Source organism: Larus michahellis, chromosome 6 (assembly GCF_964199755.1).
Source record: "Larus michahellis chromosome 6, bLarMic1.1, whole genome shotgun sequence".
NCBI lineage: Eukaryota > Metazoa > Chordata > Aves > Charadriiformes > Laridae > Larus > Larus michahellis.
This window is the reverse complement of record NC_133901.1, coordinates 13746544-13772016: the sequence shown is the minus strand read 5'-3', so window position 1 is coordinate 13772016 and position 25473 is coordinate 13746544. Positions and strand designations below refer to the sequence as shown.

Genomic DNA, 25473 nt, shown 5'->3' with positions numbered 1-25473 from the left:
CCGGCACAGGCCCGGCCCCAGCGGGGAGGAGGCGGCGGAGGGCTGGGCGGCCATTCCCGCCTCCCTCAGGCGGCGCCGCGCATGCGCACGCCCCGCCGCCTGCCCGTCCCTCCCCTCCGTTTCGCAGGGGCGGGGGGGCTCTCCCCGGCAGCCAATAGGGAGGCGGCGCCGGGCGCGCGGGCCGGGCGCATTTCCGGCGCGGGGTGTGTGTCCCGATGGCTGCTGGGGGCCCTCGGCGCCCTCCTCGCCGCCGCCCGCCGCCCCGCGCCGCCCGAGGGCCTTTCGCCGGAGAGGGAAACCTTTGGGCTCTGGAAAGTACCTTTGGAAGTTTGGGTCCTGTGAAGGGAAGTCAGCCTGGTAGAAGCTGAAGGAAGTTTCAAGCCGCGGTTCTGTGTGTTCTTTCCTCAGCACTTGTGCGCCTGCGGACGATCGTGCCGAGTCTGAGGCAAAAAAGAGGAGGACAGGTATTGCACGGTACAGAAGTCTTGAATGTGCCTGGTTTTTCTGAGGTTTCGTCTGCCTGAGAGAACTCTGGCTTCTGTGCTTGTTTTTACTTGAAAAGTAAAATTGCAAGTTGACGTATTTTTGTAATACTGCTGCTTTTCTGTGCAGGTATCACATGGGTGGATGTTTGCTGCCCAGAGCCATCTCAGGGCGATGTTGTGACCAGGTAGAGTCTCTTTTCATCACGGTTCTTGTTTCTTTTGGCTCTGTGCGCGTGTCTCTTTCCGTGCCTGTTCTTCTCCCCGCTTTAAAGCCTAGCGCTCTCTTTAGCCGTGCGGCACTGTTGTGTGCTGGAATTGTCCGTGGTTCACCTGAGCTCGAGGGGAGAGAAGGAAAGAAAGGAACTGAGAGGGTAGGATGGGTTCCAGTGAAAGGAACATTTTCTTGCCTTTTTTTGTGGATTTAACTACCAAGGGAAGTCATTTGACAAAGCTTGTGATACCGACTCTTACCATGCTGGACTGAAAGGGGAGAATACTGTGAGAGTCTGTTGTAGGTCTCCCTCCTGGAAAAGGTCTCCCTGCCCTTGTCTTTGGTGACAAGGCAAATTCTTGGTTTTGAAGAAGGCACATGTGTACGGACAACTTTACTGTCTGTGTGTTTGCTCTTCAGAGTTTGCGTGGTTTTACTGGTAATCCTCTCCAAACGGGGACAGTCACTCTCTTGACTAGCCTACAGAAGGCAAGTAAATATCCTGTAGGTGTCCCATTTTTAGTTCCCTGTGCTGGTCTTAGTTTCCGTAAGCTAACTGTATGTGGCTGCAGGTAGAGTTGCGGGTGTTCCTGTTATACCTTGCAGTATAAGCCCTAGCACACAGCATTTATCCCCAGTAGATCCCAGAGCACTTGACAGAGGAAGTGCTGGTTGCTTCCCTGTTTTCCAAATAATGAAACTGATCAAGAGAAACCAAAGGAGTCTTGCACAGGGAGGTGGGAAGGAATTTACAAAGCCTCCAGCGCTTCCTTCTATGCCAGTCTGGCTGCTCCGAAAGAACCGTGCTGGAAGCGGAGACGATGTTGTCACACATGTGCAACCGAGGCTGTAGTCAGCAGGAGCCTTGAAAAAGCATTTCTTGTCCAGAAGGTGAATTCTTGAGAATTCCGTGGGACGGTACAGGTCCACAGCTCACAGCTCTCTCTCTTTCTCTCTCCCTCTCCTTGCAGGGGCTCCCCACCAGCAGAAGATACTCCGCAACAGGATGGACCTGGTGAGGCCAAAAAGTCACCTGCCTGTGAGGTGGAAGAAAAGAAACCGCCAAGGCTGCAGAAAAGAGCAGAAGGCTTTACTCCACTCACAGAGGTACCGTAGCTGACAGGCTGTTAGACAAAACTGAAGGCTGTGAAACAGCTGCAAGGAACTCCATTTGTTATAGGTGGTTCTTCAGGCTTTTTGAAATCTGAAGAACTTGCATTTAAGCTGTTAGGGAGTGTCTGCAGCTGTGACTTCCCAGTGCAAAGGTCAGCACTAAAGCTGGTTCGAAGGATTTAAAGGATTTAAGCATTTTATGCTCCACGCACTCCTTGAGTTGTGCTCCAACCTAAGGGTTGGTGGGTCTTCTGCTACTCGGACAAAAATGAGTCCAGGTTTAACAGCAGTCTCCCAGAGCAGTGCTGGCCCGATTCCTACAGTTATATGGGATCTGCCTCTCAACCTGTCCTAGCATGAAGATAGAACTTGAAATAGAAGCTTTTACTGCTCCGTGGTGTTGCCTTGCTTGTGGGGGACCTGAGCATCTTGCGTACGTCCTCGGGATGTCACCGAGCCGCGGATGCGCGCTGGGCATGGTTGCAGTGCGTGTAGCAGTGGTCACAGGAGTTCACTTAGTTACGCTATGCAACAGGGAGTGGGAGTTGAGGTTCCCCTGCTTGTCTGAATGTTGGCTGCTCTTATTCTTGGGAGTTGCCGTCTAATTGAGCGCCCCCTTTTTTGCCTCTTGAGGATTGACTTGGAAAGGGCTAGCAAGTCCAGAGTTTACAATGTCTGCAGAGTGATGCTCAGTACAAGGAAAACCAGGGGTTTTCTTATCCTGCTAGCCCACGTTCAACCGAGAAGAAGATGCTCTTGCAGTTCAGAGTATTTTATTCTAACAGACCCAGTGGTTTATTTGCGTTCCTTAAGCAGACTTGGATGGAAACGTCCAAATGACAACCAGTTGCATGCACAGCCTGGACTCCCGATTGCCTGACTGCAGTGTAGCTGCCTCGGTTTCCCCCTTTGCTGGTACTTCAGCTCCCTTGAAGTTCCCCCCACCCTCACATTCTTTCAGGCTCCTGACGTAGCTGCCTTGGCGTGGAGAATGCCTGCTGCGGTTGCCTTAAACCTCAGCGTTGTGAGGGCTGCAGCATCGCATGGGAAAGGCATTTGCTGTGTGTTTGCTCGTCCCTGCGTTTTATCTCAGCTTCCTTGGTGAAAACAAATTGAGGCAAACCTGGGCCCTGAAGTTCCAAGTTGGGATGCTGACACCAACCAACCAACCAAAAAGGGCGATTGCTAACCTAGCCGAAAGCCGGCAAAGGCAGTTGCACTGTCACCTGAGCTTCATTTCCAGGCCGTGTTTGAGTTGAAAGCTGCCCACAGGTTGGCATGCTCGATGCTCTGTTGCACAAGTCCTTCCCCATTCAATTGTCCATTTCAGGCCATGGAGAGAGAGGTCGTTGCCGCATTAGGCAAAGGTGAGCCAGAGGAGATCCTGAGCAGTGCCTTCAAACTAAGGGTCACGCGCCAGGACGTCCACACCCTAAGGAAGCTTTGCTGGCTAAATGATGAGGTAAAAGTAGCTGCAGCACAGGGATCTTCTAATGGGGCGTTTATTTCAAAATGCCCCTTCAGCGTGTACACAAGTCTTTGCAAAGTTATTTGATGACCTGCACTGCAGAGCCTAGAAATCTCTGTGCAGTTCTTATTTTAGGTACTGAAGGGTCCGGTGCTTCTGGCAGTTCCTTTACTTGTATTGTGCCGCTTCCAGGAGTTAGTGTAGGTTCTTGGAGTGGGTGGCAGGTGTTTTTATCAAGCTGCAGATGTAACCAAGTGGGAAATTCTCACAACAAAAGCTGACAGCTGAGGCTGGAGTTCTCTCAGCTGCGTACTTCAGGGTGGCCAGAAAAGACATCTTGCTGTGCTTTTCATTTGGTAAGCTAGTGTCTTATTTCACATCTCAAGCTTACTCTTTATGGTACAGGTCATCAATTTCTACATGGGTCTTGTGATGGAAAGAAGTAAGAGGGAAGGATATCCATCAGTCCACGCTTTTAGTTCGTTCTTTTACGAAAAACTTGCTTCTGGGGGCTACAAAGCTGTAGGAAGATGGACCAGGCGTGTGGATCTCTTCCAGAGGGACATCATCTTAGTGCCCATTAACTTGCGTTTGCACTGGACACTAGCGGTGAGTCAAACGGGCTTGTTATTTAGAGTTGGGTGGGGAGAAAAAGCTAGCAAGAAAAGTCATTGAGGTTTGTGCAGCACAAGGTGGTGCTTTGTCTAACAGTCACCTTTGAATAACAGGTCATAGACACCAGAAAGAAGACCGTCAAATACTACGACTCCCTGGGACAAGGAGGGGACAAGATTTGTGAGACTTTGCTGTATGTAACTGCTCAGTCAGTGCTTTTGTGTTGTGAATTAGGAGAAGGTTTTTGGGTTTTGCCCCTGTGACACGACGGCAAGTTTCCACATGTCTTGTAGATAACAAACGAGAAATCTTGGATTCGCTTGCTGCGAGTTGTCTGACAGTGACTCCTTCCCTAGTCTCACGTTGTCCCCTCCACCCAGCGTCTTGGATGCCTGGGTTCTGCCACCTTCCCCCTATAGCACAGACAAAGACATGGTAGCCCCATGGCACATGGGCACCAACTTAGTTAGTGATCAATAAAACCCTCCTGCCACTCATCTTCCTGTGATCTTTCAGCAGCTCTTTTTTTCTCGGCCTGAATTACAACGATGAAGAGTGATTTTTTTTTTTTTCTTTTGTTTTAAACAGCAAATACCTGCAAGAGGAGAGCCGTGAAAAAAGAAACATGGAGCTGAATGTTTCGGAGTGGACTGTTCACAGCATGGAGCCACACGTAAGCGAACACTACTTGCACTTGAAATGTGAACTAGAACTCCTTGTCACGAAGCTCTTAACGCTTTTTCATAAGGCCAGGACTTTAGAGAACAGCCATAAGCATCTTCTTCTGGTCCCACATGGGGCTGCAAGTGGACCAGGAAACCATGCTGGGATGAAATCTTTGCGCAGTGCCTCTCCTTGCTGGCTGAATACTTTCTTTTTTTTTTTTTTTTTTTAAAATTGCTCTGCCACGTGAAGGTGAATTTGGCTTTGCCCCCATTTCACAAGTCAAATTTCAAGTCTCTTTAGCAGTTGTCAGAGAACGTGGGCTGCTTGTTTGCAGCCCAGATCCTGGCACGTGACAAAGCAAGGGCTTGGGCTGATGTTTCTCAGCAAGTTAATAGTAAAAAGCAGCACCTAAAGATTTGGTTTAAGGGATGTCACTTCAGAAAGACACTGTAGAAACCTCCAGACACCTTGCAGGGGGGAAGCCTGCTGTCCCTTATCAGCCTGCCAGGAATTTGGCTTGTAACATCCGAGCGTAGGAAGCCGAGGGGAGGGATGATGTGCAGTTCCTGGGGTCTGTTCCTTGTGTTGGGGAGCGGTTACTGGGGATGGTGCAAGTTCAGGAGTGTCTGGTTAGGGTATTTTTGGTAGTGGGTGCTGCTTCCAAGTTGCTTTTCCTTGAAGATAGAGGCAAATTCTCCATCTTCTTTGCATTCGTTAGGAAATCCCTCAGCAATCAAACGGAAGCGACTGCGGCGTTTTCACCTGCAAATACGCAGATTACATCTGCAGAGACAGACCGATGACCTTTACACAGGTGAGTGAAGGTTCTAAACAGCTCCAGCCCCTTTCGCACAGAGACAAGAGCCAGGGAAGTTACGCAGCGGCTGAGGTGTCTGCTCCCCGTGAGATTCCTCTTGGGGGAGATACTGGAGCCAGTGGGTTTGTGAGATCTGGCCTTTGGATCTTTGGGAGAAATGGGTCTCAGCCTTTGACCAATGCAGACACTGGTTCTTTTCCAAGGCAGTGCTCTTCTGTGAAAGTGCTTGTGAGCTGTTGTGTGGTCAAGGAGATCTGGGTTTGGTGGCATGTCACCCTCTTAGGAGCTGTGTGGGTGAAAGCCAGGCTGTACCCGAAGGGCAAGTGATGACAGTTCTTAAAAGGAATTTCCTAGTAAAGAATTAAGTGGGTGTTTCTGCGTATTTTGTGTCTCTTTCTGCCATGACGTGTATTTCATGGAGTTTTCTTTTCTTTTCAGACCCACATGCCTTACTTCCGTAAGAAGATGGTATGGGAAATACTCCATCAGGACCTGCTGTGAGACCTGCACGACAGGAGGAACCCTGGGGTCACCTTTGGGTGACCAACTCTTTTTCTAGTTACTTTTTTAATACTTTGTTGTTGTTGTTGTTAGAAGTTTTTCTCTGTAGGTTAAGGAAAACATTTTTCTCTGTAGGTTAAGAAGTAGTGGTTAAGATTGTTATTCCCCCCCACCTGCCCCTATTTTGGAGACAGTAACTCTCTTTGAAATTAGCTAACACACCTTAAGTGCAAGCTGGAAAGGTTGGTGTCACCTGGCCAAGGGAAAGCTTAAGAACAAATGCTGTGAACTTCCATCGCAGAGAGGGCTGCTCACACCTCGCAGCGCACGTGGCCACCTTATGGACGAATGGGACTCATCTGGTGGTGGCAACAGTTGCATGAGCTGAACTTCTCTCACAGCACACGTGGTCACGTTATGGACAAATGGGACTCATCTGGTGGTGGCAACAGTTGTGTGAGCTGAACTTCTCATCCCAACAAGAAGGTGCTGAACTACTGTTTCCTCAAAGAGAGTTTTCTTCTGTTTCTGGAATAATCTACCATCTACTTGATGCCTACAAGTGGATTTGTGATGACCATCAGAAGAAAGCATTTACCATCTTTTGATTTGCAAGAGAACCCCCTGTGGTTGGGGTTGGTTTGGTTTTTTTCTGTCTCCAGGGAGTTTTATAATGTGAAAAGAGAAGTATTTATTTATTTTTGTTAAAATAAATATTTAAATTATTTAAAGAGCCTTACTGGAATGAAACTTGATCTGGTAAGGAGAGTGGTTTATTTTTTTTTGTCATTGAAAATAAGGTTGACATATCAATGTGGGTTTTAGCTCACTCACAGTCTATGGAGGAAGAAGACTGGCCAGGCTGGGTATCAGAGCACCAGAACCTCCAAGCGATTGTCCCAAAATGCTGAAGGGACAACCAGGACGTTGTTCAGCAGCGAGAATCCCAGGAACAGCCAAGTAGGAGATTATTGCTGCTCTGCCGCAGGCGCTGCCTCCAGGCGTCTGCCCAATGAAGAGCTTGTGTCGATCCTCGCTCTGTTACGCTCAGACCCAGCTAGATCTGTTTAAACATGGTGTTTCCCCCTTTCTTTCATTCCCCCCCCCCCCCAGCTTACACTCCGGAGCTGGAGTGGGATTTCAGGTCTTTCCTCGACCATCGCAGAGGAAAAACTGCCCAAGAGGTGGTTTGGAAGCCCCGTGTTGGAACGCTTGTACAAATGACCGTGTGGTGTTGTTTCTGTAATGGCAGTTACCATCATGTGAGGTGATTCCTGCCCAGTGATGCGGTCTCTCCTCTCCTCGTCTTCGGGGGGAAAGCTGGTGATTTTGGGGCCATGCCCTCTGTTGCCGTGGGTGGGATCAGCCTTCCCGGGCTGCTCCTCGCCTGAAGGTCTGCTCTCCTGGGCCGGCTGACGCGGTGGTTTGGCTGTGGTGCGGGTCAGCAGCCGCATCGCCCTCTGCTTTCAAAGTGATGAGCTTAATCCGTCCCCAAACCAGAGGAGGTTCTCCAAAGGAAGGACTATTGCAAAGGCAATGTGTCGCGGCTTGTCCCTCCATGAGATACTACATCTTCCCGGGCTCCTGGAGGACGTGGAAGATTTTAGCTGTTTATTACCGCTAGGACGCAGTAACTGAACGCTTGAAGTGTCCTTTCCCCTTCCCTTGGGTTCTCGCTGTCTGGGGGCTGCAGTTTTGAGGCTGACCCTGTGCTCTGCTGAGTACAAAAGCAGAATCTGGGGGTTTTTTTGGGAAAAAGCCCAATGAAGCAGAAAACAAGCCCTGCAGAGGGGCGAGTGGGGTAAGGACACTGCCCAGGTCCTCCTGGGCCCCCCCCCGTTAAGCAGAGGGGGCTCGGGGCTGTGATGGAAGGAGCCGGGTGATGCTGCTGTGAACACCTTACCTGGTGCCTTCTCTGTCCTCTCCGCGACCCGCCAAGGACTTGTGTGGAGTAAACCCCGTCGGGGGACACGGGCTGCTGGTCGCTTGGCAGCGCTGGTGGCTGCTGAAAGCCTCTGCGTCTGAGGTGGTGGGGAAATGGTAGGCGTACCAGCCACCGTCCCCTCTGTCTACAGGGTCACCTCCTGGGCTCTGGCCCTTCAGCCGGGGCTCGTGTCCTTGTGCCCCAAGGAGGTTCCCTGAGAGCAGCCCCTGGGGAGCAACAGCCTGTTAACACTGTGCTCTGGGTGAGCAGTTGTGTGGGAGCTGGGCCTCGCTTCTCCTTAGGAAATGGCCTTTTGGAGGGCACGAGCCATGGGATGAGGGGGAACGGTTTTTCACTGGAAGAGGGGAGATTTAGATGAGATGTGAGGAAGCAATTCTTTGCTGTGAGGGTGGTGGGACGCTGGCCCAGGCTGCCCAGAGAAGCTGTGGCTGCCCCATCCCTGGAGGGGTTCAAGGCCAGGTTGGACGGGGCTGGGAGCAGCCTGGGCTGGTGGGAGGTGTCCCGGCCCAGGGCAGGGGGTGGCACTGGGTGGGCTTGAAGGTCCCTTCCAAGCCAACCCCTTCTCTGCTTCCATGAAAGACAGGATCCTGGCCTTGGCCCCGCTCGGGCGGGCAGGACCAGCTCCACCGGGCACTGGAGCTGTCTCTGAAGGGGCCGCTCGTCGGGTTCCGCCCCCCCGGCCCCCAGCAGCTCCCGAGCCCGGGCAGGAGGGGGCCACCCCCGGCGCCCGCCGCCAGCCGCCAGCCGCCACGGCCTCCCGCCAGGGCCGCCGCGGGGCGGGGCCTCCCCTCAGGGCCGGCGGCGGGGGAGGCGGGGCCTGGCGCGGGGGCCCGCGCGCCGGCGGGGCGGCGTCACTTCCTCTGCGGAGAGCGCTGGCGCCGGGGACGGTCGGGTCGGGTCGGGTCGGCGGTGCTGGTGGCGGGGAGCGGCGGGACGATGAGCGACAGCGGGGAGCAGAACTACGGCGAGCGGGTAATACACGGAGCCTGAGTGCGCTGCCCGGCCGGGACAGCCCGCGCTCCCCTCCATCCCTCCCTCCGCCGCCCCTCTCCGGGCGGCGCCGCGGCCCGAGCCCGCCGTGGCCCCGGCGGCGGCGGCGGGGTCGGGGTGTTTTTCCTTTGGGAAATGAGCCTTGTTTTCCTTTGAGGTCTTTAGTTTTTACGGAGAAGTGCAGTGCCGGGGTCAGCGCTGTGGTTTGGGTGCTTTTTTCCCTCATCAGCCTGTACTTTTTGAACTTCTCGCAGCCTCAGCAGGAGTTGTGGAGGTGATGAGTAGTTTGAAGTTTTAGCCTTCACTGGAGGTGGCAAAAAATCCATTTTGAAGAGAACGTAACAATTCTGAGCAGGAAATTGGAGTGTCTTGCTTTGGGTAGGGCCTTTTCTCTTTCAGATGCCCTGTAAGAAGCTTTAATAGTGCAAGTGTTTGTCCTTCCATGGAGCTGAGGTTAAAAATGCTGCATGGGAATGAATGCTGAAAGACAGGGATTAGAGAATAGGCTCGTGCCGCCCCCGGTCTTCCCTCTCCGTTGGTGTCTTCACGTCGTTCTTACAACTGTTGTGTTGTTGGGGAGGAACTCTTAGTTCTGACTTGCTCAAGGTGGATTTCTGTGGGTTAGCTTTTTTTATAAAAGGTTGATTGAATTGCTGTTGTGCAAGTCCACTGAAAAGCAGTTTAAGACGGCAGCCGACCTTTAGTAAAAGTTTGGCAGGATAACCTGCGCTGTATTTCCAATCAGAAGGAGTGGAAACACGAAGACCTTTCGAGCAAAGTCTTTTGGAAAGGTAACTGTGCAGGGTGTGATAGGACAGCAATTGCTATCCCACCTACTTCCTAGTCTGTACGTTCCCATTCTTCCTGCTTCCCTGTACTTTCCTTTTCTATACTTTTATTTAAAAAAATAAAATCCCGTGCAGACAGTCTTCAGCAAGGCTTAAAATGAGTTATGTCTGAACTTTTGTGAGTCATAAATAGGCAAGTTGTACGCAATGTAGGCGTTTGTAAAATTAAGAGAGAAGAGCACAGAGCTACAACCTGCTATTTCAGCCTAGATGAGGGAGCGGCTTTTCTAATGCTCTTGCTAGTGTTATTTATGACATTTTTGGCTTACTTAAGGCTTCTATTTTACCGAGTCAATGGCTTTTCTACTTTTTGAAGCGGGAAGCGCTCAAGTCTCTGCAGAGTAGCAGCAGCGTTTGGATAAAGAATCTAGGATATGACTTTCCGACTGTCCATTGAGCTGCTCCAAGTCCATGCTGCCAACAAGAATTGTGCTCCTGAAAACGTGTTCTGCTTTCTCCCTTATACTAGTGTTTGGACAGCCAGTCGGATCTGGGAATTAAATCAGCTGATTTATTTTTTTTTCCCCGATTGCGTTTCCAGCTGCATTGCTTTGCAGGCTTGACTGGATTGTGGAGCCACGAGTCCTAATGTCAGCATTGGGGATGGAGAAGAAATACCAGGTGCTTCCGCAAGTAATGGGACTTGCTATTTCAGCAGCAAAGCAAACTGAAACTGGTTTATGTCACGGTTTAAACAGGGAGGGGAAAAAACAAAAAAGAAGGGAAAAAAAAAATTGGAAGTTGTGGAAGAAGAACTAAGGAAGCAGTTTGAGAAGTTTCGAAACAATCTGATAGCTTGATGCCACCAAAAGGACAGGTCGTTCTTTGTGTTCCTCCTGCATCAGCTGCCCCTGATCTGACTTTTTGTTGGGCTGGTCGGTACCTGAAGCTGTCAGAAAATCCTTTGCTTTTTGCTGCTGGACTAGTCTCCTGCCGGCTTGGTGGCACGGAGTGAGCCCCAGGGCCAGTGCAAGCGGCAGAGGTGGTGGGAGGAAGCTGGGCTTCCGTGCTTCTTGTCTGATAGTCTCATTTTTCAAAACACATTCTTGCCTTTTTTTGGCTTTTTTTTTTTCTTTTTGGTGGAGTGTGGGAACTGTCATGGGAAGGGGCTGCTCTGCTTTCCCTCCCAGTGGATTCGCAGCCCCCCCAGCAGTGATCTGGTCTGGTGATGGTGTGCTTCAGGGGGAGAGAGGCAAAAGCTGTTCCTTCTCTGTTGGATCGGTTGCTAAATTGAGTAGCAGGGAGGTGGAAGGAGTGTGAAGTGAGCGCAATTACACCTTGCATAAATGTTATCGTAGATTTGATGATGTGTAATGTGGGGCTGCAGCTTTCCTTAAGAAAACAAGTGGAACTATGTAATTGTATAGGAATTTAGGATTTAAAAAATATTTCAATCCCTTTATTTGCCGGTATCTTCCACTAAGGAAGTGAAACCTGTAACTTGGATCCCCGTGAGGAAAACCTGGATCTCGGAAGCGCAAAGAACACGCGGTCCTCACTTCCATACCTTACGGCTGCTTCTGTCCACGGAACCCTTTTCTGTCTGCTGCCCCCCAAATAATGCTGCTGCCCTGGCATTCCCTGCCTGTGGAGCAGATGACTGTAACGCACCTTGATGAACGTGCTCAGAAATGTCATCCCTACAGCATTCCCCGTTGTTTTCTATATGCTTCAAGGATGGAGAGAATGATTTGGAAACACACAAGCCTGGACTTCAGGGCTTCCACCTCGATGCCAGCAATGCCCAATGAAGGGGAAGAACTGTTGGTAACCATCAAGGGAGCTGGAGGTTTGTAAAATGGACACGTCACAAATTCAAGGTCAGAACAAAATGGTTATTTAATACTAACACCAGTCCTGATCTGCTTACCAGCAGAGTTGGAATAGAGGGAGGATAAAGAAGTTTGGCTTTTCTTCTTTTTTCTTCCGCATTCATTCCAGGAGCCTGGTTTGGCAAGAGAGCAAGGATTAGGAAGAGAAAATGCCTGAAGAACAACAGAATGAGCGAGTAGAGACTGTGGAATTTGGGTGAGCTGTGGGAGTGGCTTGTACGAAGCCTCAATATGTGTCAGGATGCTGGGGCGTAAACTGCTTTTGGAGGGATGCAGGCTCCTGGTGTTTGGCATTTTAGCCAGGGAGGATTTCCTGGGACTTTGTAGGGGGTAAGAGCTTTGTCATTGTAGGGGTTATTACCAGTCTCAGGAATATCTGGAGCAGGTGAGGTGCCAGGAGTTCCTTGGAGGCTGGAAGTACTAAAGAAGTGGCATAATCCTGTAAAATGGGGGAGATTGAAGAGGGAGGTTTCAAAGAATGATGATCTGGAAACAAAAACGTGGGTGTTTAAAAACTGGACAACGTTGTAACATCCAAAAGAGCGGAATGGATCTAAGCCAGCTGTTTAATTTTCTGGTTTAGATACACGTCTCTTTCTTCTCAGATCGCAGGTGTCCCGCTTCCACATCCATCTTAACGTAACAGAGCAAAGATTGTTCTAAAAATATAGCAAATAGATGAAGACGTCAGTCATTTGCTTATGCTCATGGAATTTCTCTACTGATTTCTTCAAAGCTTATTAACTTCTAAAAACTAACAAGGGGTACGGGGTATGTTTGTGGGCAAGATCCTCCCTGCTGCTTCCCTCCAGTTGTGCATTTCTGGTGTCCTTCTCGGTATCAGACCACCCGTATTTCGACAAGGTTCCTTCTGTCTTGCCTGATCCCGCCAAGAGGGTGAAGTTTTATGAACAGAAGTCTTTTTCCCCAAAGGAAGAACAGCCTTAGTTTGGGGTTTTGGCCCTTCTTTAATCTGGCGTTGTCTAACTCTTTTACAAAGAGTTGAAGGCTGCTTACAGTGCTATTAACACATTAACTCAGAATTCATGTCTGTGGATTGTTTCCTTTGGAAGGGAATAACGCGTTGAGGTTAAATTTGTTGTTTGTAACCTAAATTAGTTCTCAGGATTTGCACTGCCCTTTGCAGGGTTAATATGTGAGGTGGCCATAGTTTAGGACACCTCCTCCAATATTTTGACGGAGAAGAATATGGCCTTGATTCTCTTGCTCCTGGAATTCACTGAAAATCTGCTTCGTCCTGCGAGTTGTGTCCCACCCCATCCCCACAGTGTTGGATGGGAGGCAATTGTAAATAGTTCAACTTGAAGTTGTTTGGAAGTGGTTTAAGCACGATCCCATGTTGGTTTAGCAAATGAATTTCGGAATGCTTAATCTGGAATGCCCATTAGGCTGAATATTCAGGTTCAAGAGATGCTACAAAGATAAACCAGGTGATTTTTGAAAAAAATCCGGTACTGCGGTGTCAGGAGTGAGCATTCTTGATCAGAACTGACACAAAATTTAGAACTGTTTGGTTTTAGGAAAAAGTAGAATTCTGCTGCTGCTGAACTTGAAATGTTCTTTAATCTCTTGAAAGAAAGAAAACCTTCTGGTGTGGTCAAACCAAGCGTTTATGCAACGGGACTGAAGTTAAGCTTTATACTGATTAAAAAAAAGTCTCCAATGCTAATGAGGGTCTGTCATTACCAAAGAAGATTGCAAGTAAATAACAGAGTAGAGGGGGTATTATTTGAGAACAGTGTCTGAGCGTGTGACACAGAATTGCAGTTTCGGTTGGTGGAAAATGAGGATTTGTTTGGAAGTGTGAAGCCTGCACATGTAATGACACTTGTGCCGGTGTGTGTATATATGGATATATATGCACCACGCGGCAGGGGAGGGAGCAGAGCCCATCTCCAGGAGTGCTGGGCACCTCTCTGGTGACACCGGGAGGACAGAGCAGGGTCTCCGCACGCCTCCCCCAAAGCCATCCTCCCAGCCCAGACCAGATGTGGAGCAGACGCTGCAGCGGGGCTTCGCTGAGCTGATGTGCCACCTCCATGCAAGCCCCTGCCATGGCAATGGTGGCGGGAAGCTGAGGGACCCCTGCCCGGCACTCCTAGTCCTTCTGGGTCCACAAAGTGGTGGTGATGGCGGTGTCCCTTCTGAGCTGAGTGACAAACACCACCGCGACAGCCCGTGGAGGAGGAGGAACGTCTGGGAGGGGTTGGTGGGCAGGGGAGAAGACGGGCAGGAATTTAGATGTGCCCTGCTCAGCTCAGGCAGGAGCCGAGTTCACATTCTGCCATTTTACACCCCGAGTAAGACCGCCCAGACCCGTGCTTGGCCACGAGACGGAGTCTGCCTCCCGGAGTGCCCGTTTTGGGGTGGGAAGCAGGGACGAGCTGCGAGGTGCCTTTAGGTGCCGACGGGCTAAACACACACGAGCCATAAGGCAGCTGTGGTGACAAACTGACTCATATCCAGGGGGATGGTACCCAAGGCAAAGAACCGCCGAGATTAGCCAGCGAAAGCCCCAGCAAAGGCGCACTGCGGGGAGTCGCAGTGCTGGTTTGGAGTCTGGGATAGCGCTGTGCCACCCGGCATCATCCTGAACACATGTGAAATAAAGAGATTGAAATGCCAGATTAAGCATATTACGCTTTCCACACCTACAAGTAGGGGTATAGCTAAAATGACCAAGCATTCCTCCAGCCCTAAGGTTAATTGTTCAGTTTGTTATGCCACGAATTTGAAATATGCTGCTTCAGCATCCAGGTGTGTGAAGCTGCTTTCACACTGAAGCTGCTCTAAAGGCACAGACTTTGGGTAACGCACAATTAATGAGCTCAGATTCTGGAATGATCTGCATTCACTATCGGATCGGAGATGGGACTCCAGTAATCCATGCGGATGTAAACGTCTGGTAACGGGATTCCAGATTTTCGTGCACCAAAGAGCCTAATTTTGAGTCCTTACGCATCAATGGACTGAGCAAGAAGCTCAAAGGCACAGTAAGGAATTAAGTTATGACCATCAGGTGCATCAATTACAGGCACTGAGAAATGTAACTGATGTAAAACTGCACTGTAAAGACATGCCAGGAATTACGACATACAGCCTCTGGCACATCCAGCTGTTGTATTTGCTTTTAGAAAAATGGGAATTTTTTGCCAGAGACGTGAGACAAGGGAGGGAAAAAAAAAAGCATTTAATATAAAGTGCAACAAGAGACTCAACTCCAAGAAGAAAGACTCTCAGTCTGGTGGCATTAATTTAATGAAATGGTAACTTCTTGATGTGTTTGGTTATTGATGTTTAGAGAGCACAGCAGTCTTCCCACCAAACACCACCCACAAAGCAATCAGATTGCATAACTCCACAGCCCGAGTTCAGCGCTCCGGCTTTCTCTCCACCGTGGACAGAAACGGGAGTGTTGCAGGTGAGTTTTGGCTTCACAGAGAGAAACCGAGAAAAACCTCGCGTCTTTCCTCACCCAGGAACTCAAATGCCCTGTGCCCCCTCCAGCTCTCGGCTGCAGGATTCAGCTAACACCGGCGGGATGGGGAGAGGAGAGGGAGGCAGAAGCCGACTGAAGAGGCATCTCCAAGTCGCAGGCCCTGCGGAGGCCGCCCTGCCCTCTGCCGGGCTGCTTCCACCGCCCACCCTGCCTGCAGCCTGCCTGCAGCGCCTCTACCATGGCCACTCCTGCCTCCAGCGCTCAGGCATCTTCCTGGGCCAGAGCCCTGAAGCATAAAGTGGAGCAGCAATTAAGTTCCTAAAGTAATGAGGAAGGTCGTTGTCATTAAACCAGACACCACCACCACTTAAGACTCCCTGCAGGTGTCAAAAGCTAGGGGGACCTCCTGTGACAAGGGCTGTCCCAAACGGCCATTCCTGCCCTGAGCCCTTTCATCTGCCCCCTTTGCTCCTCTTGGACTTAACCATTCATTTTCATTCCTCATGTGGAAAAGGCTCTCCGGGACGTGGCTGCAGCAGCACTGGCACATTTCCACCCCAGAGGCAACACCTGATAAACCACTAGGAAGAACCCTATTAAACCCCCCACCCCTTAACAGCGGGGCAGGGCAGAGCATTGCCCCCCGAGAGCCAGCCAAGGCCACCAGGAGCCAGCTCAGCACTCGCCAGCCCCACAGCGGCCGCTTTAGCAGGGCTCCCTGCAGCGGGCCCTTGGCTGCCGCTACATCACGGTTCGTCACAATGGTCGAACGCAGCGTCCGCGTCCCTAGTTGCAGCGGAGCCACGGCGGAACCGCACGCAGCGCCTGCAGCTCCCCAGCGGAGAGGCAAAAAGCGTCGCTTGGGCCGTGAGGCCAGGGCTGGGTAAGCCCAGCAATGCCATTCCCTCACCGCCGCAGAGCACAGGAGGCAGTAGCGGGCGCGCAAGAGCCAGCGTCGCCGGGCGCTGTGGCCCGCCCCCGTCCTGCGGGACGCGGGACGCGGAACGGCTTCTCCCGCCTCTGGGTCCTCCGTGGGGCCCCTCCGGCCTCCGACGGGCCCCCCGGGCCTCTGTGGGTCCCCCGCGAGGTCCCTCCGGCCTCGGTTGGGCCCCTGACGGCCGCCCCTCCGGGCTCTGCGGGGCCTGCCCCTAAAGGGAGACGGGCCTGTCGCCCTCCACGGCCGTCCAGGGCTCGGCTCGGGGCTTTCTGGGAGGGAAAGCTCCCCGCCTGGCCGGGGACGGGCCGGCACAGGCCCGGCCCCAGCGGGGAGGAGGCGGCGGAGGGCTGGGCGGCCGTTCCGCCTCCCTCAGGCGGCGCCGCGCATGCGCGCGCCCCGCCGCCTGCCCGTCCCTCCCCTCCGTTTCGCAGGGGCGGGGGGGCGCTCCCCGGCAGCCAATAGGGAGGCGGCGCCGGGCGCGCGGGTCGGGCGCATTTCCGGCGCGGGGTGTGTGTCCCGATGGCTGCTGGGGGCCCTCGGCGCCCTCCTCGCCGCCGCCCGCCGCCCCGCGCCGCCCGAGGGCCTTTCGCCGGAGGGGGAAACCTTTGGGCTCTGGAAAGTACCTTTGGAAGTTTGGGTCCTGTGAAGGGAAGTCAGCCTGGTAGAAGCTGAAGGAAGTTTCAAGCTGCGGTTCTGTGTGTTCTTTCCTCAGCACTTGTGCGCCTGCGGACGATCGTGCCGAGTCTGAGGCAAAAAAGAGGAGGACAGGTATTGCACGGTACAGAAGTCTTGAATGTGCCTGGTTTTTCTGAGGTTTCGTCTGCCTGAGAGAACTCTGGCTTCTGTGCTTGTTTTTACTTGAAAAGTAAAATTGCAAGTTGACGTATTTTTGTAATACTGCTGCTTTTCTGTGCAGGTATCACATGGGTGGATGTTTGCTGCCCAGAGCCATCTCAGGGCGATGTTGTGACCAGGTAGAGTCTCTTTTCATCACGGTTCTTGTTTCTTTTGGCTCTGTGCGCGTGTCTCTTTCCGTGCCTGTTCTTCTCCCCGCTTTAAAGCCTAGCGCTCTCTTTAGCCGTGCGGCACTGTTGTGTGCTGGAATTGTCCGTGGTTCACCTGAGCTCGAGGGGAGAGAAGGAAAGAAAGGAACTGAGAGGGTAGGATGGGTTCCAGTGAAAGGAACATTTTCTTGCCTTTTTTTGTGGATTTAACTACCAAGGGAAGTCATTTGACGAAGTTTGTGATACCGACTCTTACCATGCTGGACTGAAAGTGGAGAATACTGTGAGAGTCTGTTGTAGGTCTCCCTCCTGGAAAAGGTCTCCCTGCCCTTTTCTTTGGTGACAAGGCAAATTCTCGGTTTTGAAGAAGGCACATGTGTACGGACAACTTTACTGTCTGTGTGTTTGCTCTTCAGAGTCTGCGTGGTTTTACTGGTAATCCTCTCCAAACGGGGACAGTCACTCTCTTGACTAGCCTACAGAAGGCAAGTAAATATCCTGTAGGTGTCCCATTTTTAGTTCCCTGTGCTGGTCTTAGTTTCCGTAAGCTAATTGTATGTGGCTGCAGGTAGAGTTGCGGGTGTTCCTGTTATACCTTGCAGTATAAGCCCTAGCACACAGCATTTATCCCCAGTAGATCCCAGAGCACTTGACAGAGGAAGTGCTGGTTGCTTCCCTGTTTTCCAAATAATGAAACTGATCAAGAGAAACCAAAGGAGTCTTGCACAGGGAGGTGGGAAGGAATTTACAAAGCCTCCAGCGCTTCCTTCTATGCCAGTCTGGCTGCTCCGAAAGAACCGTGCTGGAAGCTGAGACGATGTTGTCACAGGGGTGCAACCGAGGCTGTAGTCAGCAGGAGCCTTGAAAAAGCATTTCTTGTCCAGAAGGTGAATTCTTGAGAATTCCGTGGGACAGTACAGGTCCACAGCTCACTGCTTTCTCTCTTTCTCTCTCCCTCTCCTTGCAGGGGCTCCCCACCAGCAGAAGATACTCCGCAACAGGATGGACCTGGTGAGGCCAAAAAGTCACCTGCCTGTGAGGTGGAAGAAAAGAAACCGCCAAGGCTGCAGAAAAGAGCAGAAGGCTTTACTCCACTCACAGAGGTACCGTAGCTGACAGGCTGTTAGACAAAACTGAAGGCTGTGAAACAGCTGCAAGGAACTCCATTTGTTATAGGTGGTTCTTCAGGCTTTTTGAAATCTGAAGAACTTGCATTTAAGCTGTTAGGGAGTGTCTGCAGCTGTGACTTCCCAGTGCAAAGGTCAGCACTAAAGCTGGTTTGAAGGATTTCAAGGATTTAAGCATCTTAGGCTCCACGCACTCCTTGAGTTGTGCTCCAACCTAAGGGTTGGTGGGTCTTCTGTTACTCGGACAAAAATGAGTCCAGGTTTAACAGCAGTCTCCCAGAGCAGTGCTGACCCGATTCCTACAGTTATATGGGATCTGCCTCTCAACCTGTCCTAGCATGAAGATAGAACTTGAAATAGAAGCTTTTACTGCTCCGTGGTGTTGCCTTGCTTGTGGGGGACCTGAGCATCTTGCGTACGTCCTCGGGATGTCACCGAGCCGCGGATGCGCTCTGGGCACGGTTGCACTGCGTGTAGCAGTGGTCACAGGAGTTCACTTAGTTACGCTATGCAACAGGGAGTGGGAGTTGAGGTTCCCCTGCTTGTCTGAATGTTGGCTGCTCTTATTCTTGGGAGTTGCCGTCTAATTGAGCGTCCCCTTTTTTGCCTCTTGAGGATTGACTTGGAAAGGGCTAGCAAGTCCAGAGTTTACAATGTCTGCAGAGTGATGCTCAGTACAAGGAAAACCAGGGGTTTTCTTATCCTGCTAGCCCACATTCAACCGAGAAGAAGATGCTCTGGCAGTTCAGAGTATTTTATTCTAACAGACCCAGTGGTTTATTTGCGTTCCTTAAGCAGACTTGGATGGAAACGTCCAAATGACAACCAGTTGCATGCACAGCCTGGACTCCCGATTGCCTGACTGCAGTGTAGCTGCCTCGGTTTCCCCCTTTGCTGGTACTTCAGCTCCCTTGAAGTTCCCCCCACCTTCCCATTCTTTCAGGCTCCTGACGTAGCTGCCTTGGTGTGGAGAATGCCTGCTGCGGTTGCCTTAAACCTCAGCGTTGCGAGGGCTGCAGCATCGCATGGGAAAGGCGTTTGCTGTGTGTTTGCTCGTCCCTGCGTTTTATCTCAGCTTCCTTGGTGAAAACAAATTGAGGCAAACCTGGGCCCTGAAGTTGCAAGTCAGGATGCTGAAACCAACCAACCAACCAAAAAGGGCGATTGCTAACCTAGCCGAAAGCCGGCAAAGGCAGTTGCTCTGTCACCTGAGCTTCATTTCCAGGCCGTGTTTGAGTTGAAAGCTGCCCACAGGTTGGCATGCTCGATGCTCTGTTTCACAAGTCCTTCCCCATTTGATTGTCCATTTCAGGCCATGGAGAGAGAGGTCGTTGCCGCATTAGGCAAAGGTGAGCCAGAGGAGATCCTGAGCAGTGCCTTCAAACTAAGGGTCACGCGCCAGGACGTCCACACCCTAAGGAAGCTTTGCTGGCTAAATGATGAGGTAAAAGTAGCTGCAGCACAGGGATCTTGTAATGGAGCGTTTATTTCAAAATACCCCTTCAGCGTGTACACAAGTCTTTGCAAAGTTATTTGATGACCTGCACTGCAGAGCCTAGAAATCTCTGTGCAGTTCTTATTTTAGGTACTGAAGGGTCCGGTGCTTCTGGCAGTTCCTTTACTTGTATTGTGCCGCTTCCAGGAGTTAGTGTAGGTTCTTGGAGTGGGTGGCAGGTGTTTTTATCAAGCTGCAGATGTAACCAAGTGGGAAATTCTCACAACAAAAGCTGACAGCTGAGGCTGGAGTTCTCTCAGCTGCGTACTTCAGGGTGGCCAGAAAAGAGACCTTGCTGTGCTTTTCATTTGGTAAGCTAGTGTCTTATTTCACATCTCAAGCTTACTGTTTATGGTGCAGGTCATCAATTTCTACATGATTCTTGTGATGGAAAGAAGTAAGAGGGAAGGATATCCATCAGTCCACGCTTTTAGTTCGTTCTTTTACGAAAAACTTGCTTCTGGGGGCTACAAAGCTGTAGGAAGATGGACCAGGCGTGTGGATCTCTTCCAGAGGGACATCATCTTAGTGCCCATTAACTTGCGTTTGCACTGGACACTAGCGGTGAGTCAAACGGGCTTGTTATTTAGAGTTGGGTGGGGAGAAAAAGCTAGCAAGAAAAGTCATTGAGGTTTGTGCAGCACAAGGTGGTGCTTTGTCTGACAGTCACCTTTGAATAACAGGTCATAGACACCAGAAAGAAGACCGTCAAATACTACGACTCCCTGGGACAAGGAGGGGACAAGATTTGTGAGACTTTGCTGTAAGTAACTGCTCAGTCAGTGCTTTTGTGTTGTGAATTAGGAGAAGGTTTTTGGGTTTTGCCTCTGTGACACGACGGCAAGTTTCCACATTTCCTGTAGATAACAAACGAGAAATCTTGGATTCGCTTGCTGCGAGTTGTCTGAAAGTGACTCCTTCCCTAGTCTCACGTCGTCCCCTCCACCCAGCGTCTTGGATGCCTGGGTTCTGCCACCTTCCCCCTATAGCACAGACAAAGACATGGTAGCCCCATGGCACATGGGCACCAACTTAGTTAGTGATCAATAAAACCCTCCTGCCACTCATCTTCCTGTGATCTTTCAGCAGCTCTTTTTTTCTCGGCCTGAATTACAACGATGAAGAGTGATTTTTTTTTTTTTTTCTTTTGTTTTAAACAGCAAATACCTGCAAGAGGAGAGCTATGAAAAAAGAAACATGGAGCTGAATGTTTCGGAGTGGACTGTTCACAGCATGGGGCCACACGTAAGCGAACACTGCTTGCACTTGAAATGTGAACTAGAACTCCTTGTCACGAAGCTCTTAACGCTTTCTCATAAGGCCAGGACTTTAGAGAACAGCCATAAGCATCTTCTTCTGGTCCCACATGGGGCTGCAAGTGGACCAGGAAACCATGCTGGGATGAAATCTTTGCGCAGTGCCTCTCCTTGCTGGCTGAATACTTTCTTTTTTTTTTTTTTTTTTTTTTTTAAAATTGCTCTGCCACGTGAAGGTGAATTTGGCTTTGCCCCCATTTCACAAGTCAAATTTCAAGTCTCTTTAGCAGTTGTCAGAGAACGTGGGCTGCTTGTTTGCAGCCCAGATCCTGGCACGTGACAAAGCAAGGGCTTGGGCTGATGTTTCTCAGCAAGTTAATAGTAAAAAGCAGCACCTAAAGTTCCTGGGGTCTGTTCCTTGTGTTGGGGAGCGGTTACTGGGGATGGTGCAAGTTCAGGAGCGTCTGGTTAGGGTATTTTTGGTAATGGGTGCTGCTTCCAAGTTGCTTTTCCTTGAAGATAGAGGCAAATTCTCCATCTTCTTTGCATTCGTTAGGAAATCCCTCAGCAATCGAATGGAAGCGACTGCGGCGTTTTCACCTGCAAATACGCAGATTACATCTGCAGAGACAGACCGATGACCTTTACACAGGTGAGTGAAGGTTCTAAACAGCTCCAGCCCCTTTCGCACAGAGACAAGAGCCAGGGAAGTTACGCAGCGGCTGAGGTGTCTGCTCCCAGTGAGATTCCTCTTGGGGGAGATACTGGAGCCAGTGGGTTTGTGGGATCTGGCCTTTGGATCTTTGGGAGAAATGGGTCTCACCCTTTGACCAGTGAAGACACTGGTTCTTTTCCAAGGCAGTGCTCTTCTGTGAAAGTGCTTGTGAGCTGTTGTGTGGTCAAGGAGATCTGGGTTTGGTGTCATGTCACCCTCTTAGGAGCTGTGCGGGTGAAAGCCAGGCTGTACCCGAAGGGCAAGTGATGACAGTTCTTAAAAGGAACTTCATAGTAAAGAATTAAGTGGGTGTTTCTGCGTATTTTGTGTCTCTTTCTGCCATGACGTGTATTTCATGGAGTTTTCTTTTCTTTTCAGACCCACATGCCTTACTTCCGTAAGAAGATGGTCTGGGAAATACTCCATCAGGAGCTGCTGTGAGACCTGCACGACAGGAGGAACCGTTCTTCTAGTTATTTTTCTCATACCTTATTGTTGTTAGACGTTTTTCTCTGTAGGTTAAGGAAAGAGTTTTTCTCTGTAGGTTAAGAAGTAGTGGTTAATATTATTTCCCCCCGTCCCCCGCCTGCCCCTATTTTGGAGACAGTAACTCTCCTTGAAATTAGCTAACACACCTTAAGTGCAAGCTGGAAAGGTTGGTGTCACCTGGCCAAGGGAAAGCTTAAGAACAAATGCTGTGAACTTCCATCGCAGAGAGGGCTGCTCACACCTCGCAGTGCACGTGGCCACCTTATGGACGAATGGGACTCATCTGGTGGTGGCAACAGTTGCATGAGCTGAACTTCCCTCACAGCACACGTGGTCACGTTATGGACAAATGGGACTCATCTGGTGGTGGCAACAGTTGTGTGAGCTGAACTTCTCATCCCAACAAGAAGGTGCTGAACTACTGTTTCCTCAAAGAGAGTTTTCTTCTGTTTCTGGAATAATCTACCATCTGCTTGATGCCTACAAGTGGATTTGTGATGACCATCAGAAGAAAGCATTTACCATCTTTTGATTTGCAAGAGAACCCCCTGTGGTTGGGGTTGGTTTGGTTTTTTTCTGTCTCCAGGGAGTTTTATAATGTGAAAAGAGAAGTATTTATTTATTTTTGTTGAAATATATATTTAAATTATTTAAAGAGCCTTACTGGAATGAAACTTGATCTGGTAAGGAGAGTGGTTTATTTTTTTTTGTCATTGAAAATAAGGTTGATGTATCAATGTGGGTTTTAGCTCACTGACAGTCTATGGAGGAAGAAGACTCTAGCCAGGCTGGGTATCAGAGCACCAGAACCTCCAAGCGATTGTCCCAAAATGCTGAAGGGACAACCAGGACGTTGTTCAGCAGCGAGAATCCCAGGAACAGCCAAGTAGGAGATTATTGCTGCTCTGCCGCAGGCGCTGCCTCCAGGCGTCTGCCCAATGAAGAGCTTGTGTCGATCCTCGCTCTGTTACGCTCAGACCCAGCTAGATCAGTTTAAACATGGCGTTTCCCCCTTTCTTTCATTTTTCCCCCCCTCTAGCTTACACTCCGGAGCTGGAGTGGGATTTCAGGTCTTTCCTTGACCATCGCAGAGGAAAAATTGCCCAAGAGGTGGTTTGGAAGCCCCGTGTTGGAACGCTTGTACAAATGACCGTGTGGTGTTGTTTCTGTAATGGCAGTTACCATCATGTGAGGTGATTCCTGCCCGGTGATGCGGTGTCTCCTCTCCTCGTCTTCGGGGGGAAAGCTGGTGATTTTGGGGCCATGCCCTCTGTTGCCGTGGGTGGGATCAGCCTTCCCGGGCTGCTCCTCGCCTGAAGGTCTGCTCTCCTGGGCCGGCTGACGCGGTGGTTTGGCTGTGGTGCGGGTCAGCAGCCGCATCGCCCTCTGCTTTCAAAGTGATGAGCTTAATCCGTCCCCAAATCAGAGGAGGTTCTCCAAAGGAAGGACTATTGCAAAGGCAATGTGTCGCGGCTTGTCCCTCCATGAGATACTTCATCTTCCCGGGCTCCCGGAGGACGTGGAAGATTTTAGCTGTTTATTACCGCTAGGACGCAGTAGCTGAATGCTTGAAGTGTCCTTTCCCCTTCCCTTGGGTTCTCGCTGTCTGGGGGCTGCAGTTTTGAGGCTGACCCTGTGCTCTGCTGAGTACAAAAGCAGAATCTGGGGTTTTTTTTGGGAAAAAGCCCAGTGAAGCAGAAAACAAGCCCTGCAGAGGGGCGAGTGGGGTAAGGACACTGCCCAGGTCCTCCTGGGCCCCCCCCTGTTAAGAAGAGGGGGCTCGGGGGTGTGATGGAAGGAGCCGGGTGATGCTGCTGTGAACACCTTACCTGGTGCCTTCTCTGTCCTCTCCGCGACCCGCCAAGGACTTGTGTGGAGTAAACCCCGTCGGGGGACACCTGCTGCTGGTCGCTTGGCAGCGCTTGTGGCTGCTGAAAGCCTCTGTGTATGAGGGGGTGGGGAAATTGTACGCGTAGCAGCCGCCGTCCCCTCTGTTCCATGGCTCTGGCCCTTCAGCCGGGGCTCGTGTCCTTGTGCCCCGAGGCGGTTCCCTGAGAGCAGCCCCTGGGGAGCAACAGCCTGTTAACACTGTGCTCTGGGTGAGCAGTTGTGTGGGAGCTGGGCCTCGCTTCTCCTTAGGAAATGGCCTTTTGGAGATGACGAGCTTGCTGGTTTTCAAGATGGAGCCTGGATGGTTTTCAAGAAGGAAGTCTTAGAGGCGCAGGAGCAGGCTGTCCCCATGTGCCGGAAGACAAGCCGTCGGGGAAAAAGACCGGCCTGGCTAAACAGGGAGCTAGTGTTGCAACTTAGGGAAAAAAAGAGGATCTATGGCCTTTGGAAGGAAGGGCAGGCCACTCAAGAGGACTACAAAGAGGTAGTGAAGCTATGTAGGGAAAAAATCAGGAGGGCCAAAGCCCAGCTGGAACTAAACCTGGCTTCTGTTGTCAAGGACAACAAAAAAAGTTTCTATAAATATATTAGCAATAAAAAGAGGACTAAGGACAATCCCTGTCCTCTAGTAGATGGGGCCGGTAACATAGTGACCAAGGATGAGGAAAAGGCTGAGGTACTTACTGCCGTCTTTGCCCCAGTCTTCAGCAGTAGGACCAGTTGTGCCCTGAGTACCCAGACCCCTGAGCTAGAAGACAGGGATGGGGAGCAGAATGAAGCCCCTGTAATCCAAAGGGAAATGGTGAGGGACCTGCTTCAGCGCCTGGAGGTGCACAAATCTGTGGGGCTGGATGGGATCCACCCAAAGGTACTGAAGGAGCTGGCGGAAGTGCTCGCCAGGCCACTTTGCATCATTTATGAGCAGTCCTGGACAACCGGGGAGGTCCCAGCTGACTGGAGGTTGGCAAATGTGACAGCCATCCACAAGAAGGGCCGGAAGGAGGATCCGGGGAACTACAGGCCAGTCAGTCTGACCTCGGTGCCTGGGAAGGTCATGGAACAGATCCTCCTCAGTGCCATTACACGGCACGTGCAGGAGAACAGGGTGACCAGGCCCAGTCAGCATGGGTTTGTGAAGGTGACCCACTGAGTGGATGAGGGAAAGGCTGTGGATGTTCTCTACCTGGATTTTTGCACAGCTTTTGACACCGTTTCCCACAGCATTCTCCTGGAGAAACTGGCTGCTCCTGGCCTGGACAGGTGTACTCTTCGCTGGGTAAAAAACTGGTTGGATGGCCGTGCCCAGAGAGTGGTGGTAGATGGAGTTAAATCCAGTTGGTGTCCGGTCACAAGTGGCGTCCCCCAGGGCTCGGTCCTGGGGCCGGTTCTCTTTAATATCTTTACAATGATCTGGAGGAGGGGATCGAATGCACCCTCAGTAAGTTCGCAGATGACACTAAACTGGGCGGGCGTGTTGATCTGCTTGAGGGAAGGTTGGCTCTGCAGAGGGATCTGGACAGGCTGGACCGATGGGCTGAGGTCAGTGGTATGAGGTTCAACAAGGCCAAGGGCTGGGTCCTGCACTTGGGTCACAACCACCCCACGCAGC

At 51.1% G+C, this 25473-nt stretch overlaps 2 protein-coding genes and 1 long non-coding RNA gene across 6 annotated transcripts; all 3 read left to right on the top strand.

Moving 5' to 3' along the window:
• The first annotated feature begins 209 nt into the window (after positions 1–209).
• Positions 210–6603, top strand: LOC141745297 (sentrin-specific protease 2-like). 3 transcript variants are annotated; one of them, XM_074592864.1, is made up of 9 exons: positions 210–464; positions 613–670; positions 1668–1803; positions 3140–3271; positions 3683–3886; positions 4006–4085; positions 4481–4565; positions 5277–5372; positions 5814–6603. In XM_074592864.1, the coding sequence occupies exons 4-9, from the start codon at positions 3143–3145 to the stop codon at positions 5874–5876; spliced, it is 657 nt and encodes a 218-aa protein (XP_074448965.1). In that variant the 5' UTR covers positions 210–464; positions 613–670; positions 1668–1803; positions 3140–3142; the 3' UTR covers positions 5877–6603. The 3 variants fall into 3 exon arrangements, with proteins under 3 accessions (XP_074448965.1, XP_074448963.1, XP_074448964.1); XM_074592862.1 differs by lacking the exons at positions 5277–5372; positions 5814–6603 and having other exon boundaries at positions 4481–5229; XM_074592863.1 differs by lacking the exons at positions 5277–5372; positions 5814–6603 and having other exon boundaries at positions 210–474; positions 4481–5229.
• A 2077-nt stretch (positions 6604–8680) lies between these two features.
• LOC141744312 (uncharacterized) lies at positions 8681–13178 on the top strand. Of its 2 annotated transcripts, none has more exons than XR_012587403.1 (4): positions 8681–8793; positions 11336–11479; positions 11601–11687; positions 12097–13178. It is a non-coding gene; the product is annotated as an uncharacterized LOC141744312 (long non-coding RNA). The 2 variants fall into 2 exon arrangements; XR_012587402.1 differs by having other exon boundaries at positions 8686–8793; positions 11084–11479; positions 12639–13178.
• A 2534-nt stretch (positions 13179–15712) lies between these two features.
• Positions 15713–22659, top strand: LOC141745345 (sentrin-specific protease 2-like). The gene is made up of 10 exons (XM_074593021.1): positions 15713–15834; positions 16563–16666; positions 16805–16862; positions 17860–17995; positions 19332–19463; positions 19875–20078; positions 20198–20277; positions 20675–20759; positions 21327–21422; positions 21864–22659. Exons 1-10 carry the CDS (start codon positions 15713–15715, stop codon positions 21924–21926), a joined length of 1080 nt encoding a protein of 359 aa, XP_074449122.1. The 3' UTR covers positions 21927–22659.
• Positions 22660–25473: the final 2814 nt, after the last annotated feature.

Bases quoted from the DNA above. Each gene is read 5' to 3' on its own strand.
- LOC141745297 (XM_074592862.1), top strand. From the start codon at position 3,143: ATGGAGAGAGAGGTCGTTGCCGCATTAGGCAAAGGTGAGCCAGAGGAG. The intron at 3,272-3,682 runs GTAAAAGTAGCT...TTTATGGTACAG, and splicing joins TTTGCTGGCTAAATGATGAG to GTCATCAATTTCTACATGGG. The intron at 4,086-4,480 runs GTATGTAACTGC...TGTTTTAAACAG, and splicing joins AAGATTTGTGAGACTTTGCT to CAAATACCTGCAAGAGGAGA.
- LOC141745345 (XM_074593021.1), top strand. From the start codon at position 15,713: ATGGTCGAACGCAGCGTCCGCGTCCCTAGTTGCAGCGGAGCCACGGCG. The intron at 16,667-16,804 runs GTACAGAAGTCT...TTTTCTGTGCAG, and splicing joins AGGAGGACAGGTATTGCACG to GTATCACATGGGTGGATGTT. The intron at 20,079-20,197 runs GTGAGTCAAACG...TTTGAATAACAG, and splicing joins GTTTGCACTGGACACTAGCG to GTCATAGACACCAGAAAGAA.